This window comes from Triticum aestivum, chromosome 4A (genome assembly GCF_018294505.1).
Source record: "Triticum aestivum cultivar Chinese Spring chromosome 4A, IWGSC CS RefSeq v2.1, whole genome shotgun sequence".
Taxonomy (NCBI): Eukaryota; Viridiplantae; Streptophyta; class Magnoliopsida; order Poales; family Poaceae; genus Triticum; species Triticum aestivum.
In genome coordinates this window covers 114,053,979-114,063,673 of record NC_057803.1, presented here as the reverse complement: position 1 = coordinate 114,063,673, position 9,695 = coordinate 114,053,979, and the positions used below count along the sequence as shown (strand labels likewise).

At 43.7% G+C, this 9,695-nt stretch overlaps 1 protein-coding gene across 1 annotated transcript; it reads right to left on the bottom strand.

Annotated features, from left to right (window-relative positions):
- Positions 1-7,984: 7,984 nt before the first annotated feature.
- LOC123081843 (uncharacterized) lies at positions 7,985-9,136 on the bottom strand. Its single transcript, XM_044504357.1, has 3 exons — positions 8,698-9,136; positions 8,408-8,513; positions 7,985-8,324 (listed from the first exon to the last, which is right to left on the bottom strand). Exons 1-3 carry the CDS (start codon positions 8,905-8,907, stop codon positions 8,209-8,211), a joined length of 432 nt encoding a protein of 143 aa, XP_044360292.1. The 5' UTR covers positions 8,908-9,136; the 3' UTR covers positions 7,985-8,208.
- Between the last annotated feature and the right edge of the window lie 559 nt (positions 9,137-9,695).

Below are 9,695 nucleotides of genomic sequence, written 5' to 3'. Positions count from 1 at the left end.
GAAAGAAAGGGAACTTCAAGTAGAATGGCAAGCAAGTTTCCACTCCCATGAAGAACCCCAAAGCTAGACCCAAGCCTGGAACTGAGTGCTTCTACTGCAAAGGAAATGGTCACTGTAAGTGGAACTGCCCTAAATACTTGGCGGATAAGAAGGATGGCAAAGTGAACAAAAGTATATTTGATATACATGTTATTGATGTGTACTTTACTAGTGTTTATAGCAACCCCTCAGTATTTGATACTAGTTCAGTTGCTAAGAGTAGTAACTTGAAACAGGAGTTGCAAAATAAACAGAGACTAGTTAAGGGCTAGGTGATGATGTGAGTTGGAAGTGATTCCAAGGTTGATAAGATCACCATCGCACACTCCCTTTACCTTTGGGATTAGTGTTGAACCTAAAATAATGTTATTTGATGTTTGCGTTGAGCATAAATATGATTGGGTCATGTTTATTGCAATACGGTTATTCATTTAAGTCAAAGAATAATTTTTGTTCTATTTACATGAATAAAACCTTCTATGGTTATACACTCAATATAAATGGTTTATTGAATCTCGATCATAATGATACACAAATTCATAATATTGATGTCAAAATATGCAAATTTGATAATGATAGTGCAACATTTTTTGTGGCACCGCCGTTTAGGTCATATTGGTGTAAAGCGCATGAAGAAACTCCATGCTGATGGGCTTTTGGAATCACTTGATGCTTGCGAACCATGCCTCATGGGCAAAGATGACTAAAACTTCGTTCTCCGAAACAATGGAGCGAGCAACAGATTTGTTGGAAATAATACATACGGATGTATGTGGTCCGATGAGTGTTGAGACTCGCGGCTGGTATCATTATTTTCTGACCTTCACAGATGATTTGAGCAGATATGGGTATGTCTACTTGATGAAACATAAGTCTGAAACATTTGAAAAGTTCAAAGAATTTCAGAGTGAAGTGGAAAATCATCGTAACAAGAGAACAAAGTTTCTGCAATCTGATCGTGGAGGAGAATATTTGAGTTACGAGTTTGGTCTTCATTTGAAACAATGTAGAATAGTTTCGCAACTTACGCCACCTGGAACACCACAGCGTAATGCTGTGTCCGAACGTCATAATCGTACTTCATTAGATATGGTGCGATCTATGATGTCTCTTACTAATTTATCACTACCGTTTTGGGGTTATGCATTAGAGACGACTGCATTCCGTTGAGACAACACCATATGAACTGTGGTTTGGCAAGAAACCCAAGTTTTCATTTCTTAAAATTTGGGGCTGCGATGCTTATGTGAAAAAACATCAACCTGATAAGCTCGAACCCAAATCGGAGAAATGTGTCTTCATAGGATACCCAAAAGAGACTGTTGGGTACACCTTCTATCATAGATCCGAAGGCAAGATATTCCTTGCTAAGAATGGATCCTTTCTAGAGAAGGAGTTTCTCTTGAAAGAAGTGAGTGGGAGGAAAGTAGAACTTGATGAGGTAACGGTACCTACTCCCTTATTGGAAAGTAGTTTATCACAGAAATCAATTCCAGTGATTCCTACACTAGTAAGTGAGGAAGCTAGTGATGATGATCATGAAACTTCTGATCAAGTTACTACCGAACCTCGTAGGTCAACCAGAGTAAGATCCGCACTAGAGTGGTACGGTAATCCTATTCTGGAAGTCATGTTACTTGACCATGACAAACCTACAAACTATGAGGAAGCGATGATGAGCCCAGATTCCGCAAAATGGCTTGAGGCCATGAAATCTGAGATGGGATCCATGTATGAGAACAAAGTGTGGAATTTGGTTGACTTGCCCGATGATCAGTGAGCCATTCAGAATAAGTGGATCTTCAAGAGGAAGACGGACGCTGATAGTAGTATTACTATCTACAAAGCTCAAATTGTCGCAAAAGGTTTTTGACAAGTTCAAGGTGTTGACTACAATGAGATTTTCTCACTCGTATCGATGGTTAAAAGTATGTCCGAATCATGTTAGCAGTTGCCGCGTTTTATGAAATCTGGCAAATGGATATCAAAACTACATTCCTTGATGGATTTATTAAAGAAGAGTTGTATATGATTCAACCAGAAGGTTTTGTCAATCCTAAAGGTGCTAGCAAAGTGTGCAAACTCCAGCGATCCATCTATGGACTGGTGCAAGCATCTTGGATTTGGAATATACGCTTTGATAGTGTGATGAAAGCATATGGTTTTATACAGACTTTTGGAGAAGCCTGCATTTACAAGAAAGTGAGTGGGAGCTCTGTAGCATTTCTGATATTATATGTGGATGACATATTGTTGATCGAAAATGATACTGAATTTCTAGATAGCATAAAAGGATACTTGAATAAGAATTTTTCAAAGAAAGACCTCGGTAAAGCTGCTTACATATTGGGCATCAAGATCTATAGAGATATATCAAGACGCTTGACAATTTTTTCAATGAGTACATACCTTGACAAGTTTTTGAAGTAGTTGAAAATGGAAAAATCAAAGAAGGAGTTCTTGACTGTGTTGCAAGGTGTGAAGTTGAGTAAAGACTCAAAACCCGACCATGGCAGAAAATAGAAAGAGAATGAAAAAGTCAATCCCTACGCCTCAGTCATAGGTTCTATAAAGTATGCTATGCTGTGTACCAGACCTATTGTATACCTTCGCATGATTTTGGCAAGGGAGTACAATAGTGATCTAGGAGTAGATCACCGGACAACGGTCAAAATTATCCTTAGAGGACTAAGGAAATATTTCTCGGTTATGGAGGTGATAAAAGAGTTCGTCGTAAAGAGTTACGTCGATACAAGCTTTTGACACCGATCTAGATGACTCTAACTCTTGATCTAGATACATATTGAAAGTGGGAGCAATTAGCTAGAGTAGCTCCATGCAGAGTATTGTAGACATAGAAATTTGCAAAATACATACAGATCTGAATGTTGCAGACCCGTAGACTAAACTTCTCTAACAAGCAAAACATGATCACTCTTTGGGTGTTAATCACATAGCGATGTGAACTAGATTATTAACTCTAGTAAACCCTTTTGGGTATTAGTCACATGGAGATGTGAACTAATCACATAAAGATGTGAACTATTGGTGTTAAATCACATGACGATGTGAACTAGATTATTGACTCTAGTGCAAGTGGGAGACTGAAGGAAATATGCCCTAGAGGTAATAATAAAGTTATTATTTATTTCCTTATATCATGATAAATGTTTATTATTCATGCTAGAATTGTATTAACTGGAAACTTAGTACATGTGTGAATACATAGACAAACTGAGTGTCACTAGTATTCCTCTACTTGACTAGCTCGTTAATCAAAGATGGTTAAGTTTCCTAGCCATGGACAAGAGTTGTCATTTGATGAATGGGATCACATCATTAGAGAATGATATGATTGACTTGACCCATCCTTTAGCTTAGCATGATGATCATTTAGTTTACTGTTATTGCTTTCTCCATAACTTATACATGTTCCTATGACTATGAGATTATGCAACTCCCGGATACCGGAGGAACACTTAGTGTGCTATCAAACATCACAACGTAACTGGGTGACTATAAAGATGCTCTACAGGTGTCTCCGATGGTGTTTGTTGAGTTGGCATAGATCGAGATTAGGATTTGTCACTCTGTGTATTGGAGAGGTATCTTTGGGCCCTCTCGGTAATGCACATTACTATAAGCCTTGTAAGCAATGTGAATAATGAGTTAGTTACTGGATGTTGCATTACGGAACGAGTAAAGAGACTTGTCGGTAACAAGATTGAACTAGGTATTGAGATATCGACGATCGAATCTCGGGCAAGTAACATACCGATGACAAAAGGAACAACGTATGTTGTTATGCGGTTTGACCGATAAAGATCTTCGTAGAATATGTAGGAACCAATATGAGCATCTAGGTTCCGCTATTGGTTATTGAACGGAGATGAGTCTCGGTCATGTCTACATAGTTCTCGAACCCGTAGGGTCCGCACGCTTAACGTTCAGTGACGATCGATATTATGAGTTTATGTGTTTTGATGTACCGAAGGTTGTTCGGAGTCTCGGATGTGGTCACGAACATGATGAGGAGTCTCGAAATGGTCGAGACATAAAGATTAATACATTGAACGGCTATATTCGGACACCGGAAGTGTTCCGGATGGTTTCGGATAAAACCGGAGTGTTGGAGGGTTACCGGACCCTCCCCCCTCCCCCCAGGGGGGAACTAATGGGCCTAGATGGGCCTTAGTGGAGAGAGAGAGGGGCTGCCAGGGCAGGCCGCGCACCCCCTCCCCCTTGAGTCCGAGTTGGACTAGGAAGGGGGGCGGCGCCCTCCTTTTCCTTCCCCTCTCCCACTCCTTCCTTCCCCCTCCTAGTAGGACTAGGAAAAGATGAATCCTACTCCTACTAGGAGGAGGATTCCTCCTCTCCTTGGGCGCCCCAAGGGCCGGCCGGCCTCCCCCCTTGCTCCTTTATATACGGTGGCAGGGGGCACCCTAGGACACACAAGTTGATCTCTTAGCCATGTGCGGTGCCATCCTCCGCAGATTTCGACCTCAGTCATATTGTTGTGGTGCTTAGGTGAAGCCCTGCATCGGTAACTTCATCATCACCGTCATCACGCCGTCGTGCTGACAAAACTCTCCCTCGACACTCAGCTAGATCTAGAGTTCATGGGACGTCACCGAGCTGAACGTGTGTAGATCGCGGAGGTGATGTAACTTTGGTGCTAGGATCGGTCGGATCGTGAAGACGTATGACTACATTAACTGCGTTGTCATAACACTTCCGCTTACGGTCTATGAGGGTACGTAGACAACACTCTATCCCCTCTCGTTACTATACATCACCTAGATGGATCTTGCGTGTGCGTAATTTTTTTTTGAAATTACTGCATTCCCAAATAGTAATGCACTCGGAGACGAAGGGAGGAGCGACCATCACCGACGGTCGAATATATACACCACGTAAGCTGAGAGTTTTCAAGAAAAGACTCGACAGACCGATAGTCAACCCGTGATGAATAATAATGATCTAATTTAGTTTTGTAGTATATATATTTAATTGTACAAGTTTAATCTTTGAAATATGAACATAGGAAATGTTGTCCATGTCGTCGTCGGATGACGAAAGTCTCCCGGTGGAGTGCGACTGGTGTGGCGACGACTGGGGTCTATGCGACAGGCCTCACCTGGTAGAAGGTCGACGCTTTAGCATTAAGCTCCAGGAGACCTTCGATGTTGAAATGGTACGCAACAATGACAAGTGTTTTTTTCGTAATTAAGCACGACTTCCGCTTCTTCAACGTGTAAGTTTCGTATTTTACAATTCGACTAGCTTATCCCATGCCATGCAAGACACTATGTCTTGGAGAGGACGAATTTTGAAGATCATGAAAGTATGGAAACAAATATAATTCACGTAAGGACCCATCATGGTATGGATTTTGATGTAAATCTATACAATTCTGAGAGCGTAACCCATTTTGGTTGCCCGAATTGGGAAGCACTTTGCAAGACGTATGATTTTCATGAGGATATGCTTGTCACCATGGATCTTGGTGATCCTGACATCGGCGAAGACAATATGGACATTTGGGTCCTTGTTGATACACTTCTACCGCTATGTGAGTTTCTCAAACATAGTTATTAAGTAATTTATATTATTTATTTCAAAATAGTTGACAGCTTATTTCCATTGATAGCTTATTTTCATTCTACAAAGAATGTGCGGAAGATGGTAGACAGAACCTACTACACCGATGGCTCATAATTAACTTATCAGGGGAAAATCATGTGATCTGATTTATTAATGATCTTGAGAATTACAATATCTATTATCAAACTCCTGCACATTATGGTCAATATGTGCCACTAGTGCATGTGTTGAACTACGGTAACATCCATGGAGATGTCATGGAAATATTTTTTTTTACTATTACGACATTCGTGAATCTTTTGCATAAATTCTTCTAAAACTCAACTACATTGCTAACTACGAAGTTATTACTATGTATTCAACAGAAAACCCCGAACGATTGTTGCCTCATCTGATATTTCCGAAAGGTCGCCTTGATGTTATGAGCTTACGGCCAGGTCATCCTACGCATCACTGTTGTTCATACCGGATTTCTAAAATCGATGGAGACATGACAATCTTTGATTGGAAAAAATGTATGATTAATCATAGGGAGCTACTTGGAAACAACATTGTGCGAAGCGCAAGAATTGGAGACAGGATAATCTTCATTCTCCATAATGGAGGGCCAGGGCCTATCTTGTTTTATACTATTTTACCTAAAAGAGGGTAGTAGGTCCTATGAGAGAGGATCAGGTCCTTGGTACAATGTGTTATTATGTGCTACAATGTGCTAGAGTTGATGATGATGATGAGGAGTTGTGATTATGACTAGTGACCAACTTGTTATATGATGTCTCATTGATAAAATTGATCATGAGGAGGTGTTATATGACAATGATGTAGTATGATGATAAGTTGTTAATGATATGATGATGATGACAATGCTTTATTATATCATTGGGTGAAAGAACCGCGGATTAGTTTCAAGTGGATGGATCCATCCACTTGATCCATCCACTTGAAACTAGTCCACGATTCTTTCATCTAGTGATGTAATAACTCATTGTGATGTAAAAACAATCTATAAATTGCTACTGCATGAAAACTTGTATAATGGTGTATGAATACGACATAAAATGAAGAAAAAAATAATACGCAATAATAGTAGTAGCGCAGGCTCAGAGGCGCGTTGCTAGTACTTACCAGTAGCGCGTTACGAAAAAATCGATACTACTAAGTACTTATAACAGTAGCGTGTGTTGACCAACACTACTGCTAACCTTTAGCTGTAGCGTCTTATCAATAGCGCGGCATCTCGCGCTACTACTAGGCCAAAAACCCACGCTACTGCTAGGCTTTTCCCTAGTAGTGAAGAACCATAACCCTAACCCCAACATAACAAGAACCATAACCCTAACCCTAACATACTAAGAAGCCTAACCCTAACAAATGCCAAACAATCATCTCATATTTTCATACATATTTCAAAATCCATGAAAAACTAGGGTTTGCCCAAACATGATAGACTTGAGCAAATGTGAGCATTTTTTCAAATGAAAAGGAATCGGAGGAAATTACTTTAAGGGAGAGATTGAGGTTGAAATCCACGAAGAAAAATCTTCAAATCTGCAGGATTTAGTGAGGAATTTAAGAAGTGAGAGAGAGAGAGAGAATCGCGTCCAGACGTCCTCTGTTCAAATGCTCTTGAAGTTTGTGTGGGGACTAGGCTAGGGAGGACCGGCCGTGGCGGTTAGTAAGTGCACGTGTAGCGTCTTTTGTCTAGGCGCTACACAAAGCAGTGTAGCGCATGTCGGCTAGACGTTGTACAACTAGAGTGAGGTGGGCCCTTGCCGAGCCTCAGGGTGCCACACCGCAGGCGTGTAGCACCTATTAATCAGCCACTACACAAAAGGATTAGTTGGGTGAAAAAATTTCACCCTTTTTTCACCCTTTGTGAATTAGTGGCGTTTCGAGGTTATTTTTGCCCATTTTGCCTCGCGAAGTTGTTGCTTGTCACGTCAAAATCAGAGGAAAGAAGAGGCGAGGGGTCCTTGTCCCGTGCAGCAGAATCCCATCACCGATTCCACGGCACTGCACACACGTATGGCGCCGGTGCAAACTTTCCTTGTTTGGACCGTTCCACGCTGGCTTCAGCGACCCAACGACAAGATGTCCCATCCCGTCACGGAGCACGTTCGTGTACACCAACTTCTCGCTGAGCATATAGCATGTTTCCTTCGTTTTCCCGTGAACATGTGTACTAGTATCTCTGGTTAGGGGAGAACAGTGTTTTTTCTGTGCAGGACAACCGTTTTTTTTTTTGCTCGTTAGAAAGAGAAGACGGAGATCCAATTACAGAATAAAGCTTTGCTTGGACGATTAGCACACAGTGGTGCCGTAGGTAATCTCCACAGAGGTATGAAAAGTCTGAACCGAGAGCTGTGGGAGATGGATACATGATGAGTACAATTACATCTGAAGAATATGGCAACAGTACGAGATGGCTTGTGATTCCTGTACATGCACCAGCACACATAGATCGTGTCGCGTTAGCTGACTTCCCGCCCCATCGATCTTCTAATTATTCGTTCTACTAAGTGCAGAATGGCTAACATCTAAGCAGCACGCATCTCCTGTTGATCATTAGGAGCTGCTGTCGCTGCTGCTGCTGCAGCTGCTTCGGCCTCCCTTTTCTGATCTCAACTGCTTGTTGTATCTGTCGAAGAACTCCTTGTTCTCCTTCTCCAGCTCTTTCCATACTGCAAGCACGCCAACTCAGCGTCAGTACAGATAAGTGTATTCCTGCTGATCAGAGGAAGTAACTGATTTGAGACGGACCGACCTGTGGAGGTGACGACCGGCTGAACGTCGGCGCGCTTGGACAGCGCCTCCATGCACTCCTCCATGCTCATCCCGAACGTCATGCACTTCTCTATCAGATGGTGAACCTGCAAATTAAAAATCCCACCTTAATTAGTTGACCAATTCTGATGTCGACGTGAGAAATCAATGTCCTGTGCATGCTGATGCTGGTGATCATCTATCTGCTAGCTAGAACTAGAAGAACCAAGGGAGCAGCAGACCAAGGTACGAATTAGGGGATGGGAAGACGACGATTGTAGTAGCACATACCATGCGGATGTAGGAGGCCGGAGAGTCGTCTCCCAGGGCCATATTGTATCTTCTTCCTCTTCCTCGATCGTAGTCGTAATCTGAGGAACCGTGTGTGTATGGGGTTGTGTGGTGATAAGGCGTGCAGAGTCGACGGGGGAGGAACCTATTTATACATGCACCATGGATGAGGACACCGCGTCGCCCGCCGGCTCCCTGGGCCGGGTCCATGGACCGGCGTGCGGCGTTTCTTCCCCCCGGCGGCGTGACTCAGCGGGCCGGCGTATGGACGTGGCGCGCGGAGGCTGGGGCCGCAAATGCGGGCGGGTGCGTTCACGTGGGCGCCGGCAGGGGATTGGAGGAGAGGCGATTCGCCGTGCGAGAGATCGGAAAGGGATGTGGAGATGGTGTGGCAAATATCTCATCCCTATCCCGTCGTAGGCTCGGCTGTCCGCTTCCAGGTCGTCCATGCCATGCCCGAAGAAGGGTCCGGGCGTAGGAAGAGGCTGGGCGGACACGCACCTCGTGCCTTCACGTGCCACCTGGCCCCGCCGGCCACGTCGCGACGGCCAACGTGGGGATTCCGGATTCCACGCCGCTCTTTTTCTTTCATTCTTTCTGGCCCCTGTGCTGTTCCCCTCGCCGGCTCGGCTCGCCTGAGGATCCTCAAGTGCAGATTCAGTCACTGGCAAATAGTGTGGTGTTGTAGTGGACGTCCCGCACGGTCGGGGTTTGTTGCGCGGTCAATTCGGTGTCATGGCGATGTGACGACGGTTCACTGTGTACTTCCACCGCAGAGAGCAGTGAGCATCGCAACCAATCAAGCAATCATACTACTCACTCACGAAGCTTGCTGAGTTGCTGTGATGGCTAGCGCTAGAGGCGACAGCGTACGGTGGATCCCGCCGTCTCCCGGTGCACAACATGCATTGCATTGCATGGATGGAGCGGGGCGTGCGACGGGGCCCAGGACGAATCGGACAGACAAAATGCTTGCGTGGTGCGCGGGCAGGGGCTTG

Bases quoted from the DNA above. Each gene is read 5' to 3' on its own strand.
- LOC123081843 (XM_044504357.1), bottom strand. From the start codon at position 8,907: ATGGACCCGGCCCAGGGAGCCGGCGGGCGACGCGGTGTCCTCATCCAT. The intron at 8,514-8,697 runs GTATGTGCTACT...TTTAATTTGCAG, and splicing joins CGGCCTCCTACATCCGCATG to GTTCACCATCTGATAGAGAA. The intron at 8,325-8,407 runs GTCGGTCCGTCT...GCGTGCTTGCAG, and splicing joins GCCGGTCGTCACCTCCACAG to TATGGAAAGAGCTGGAGAAG.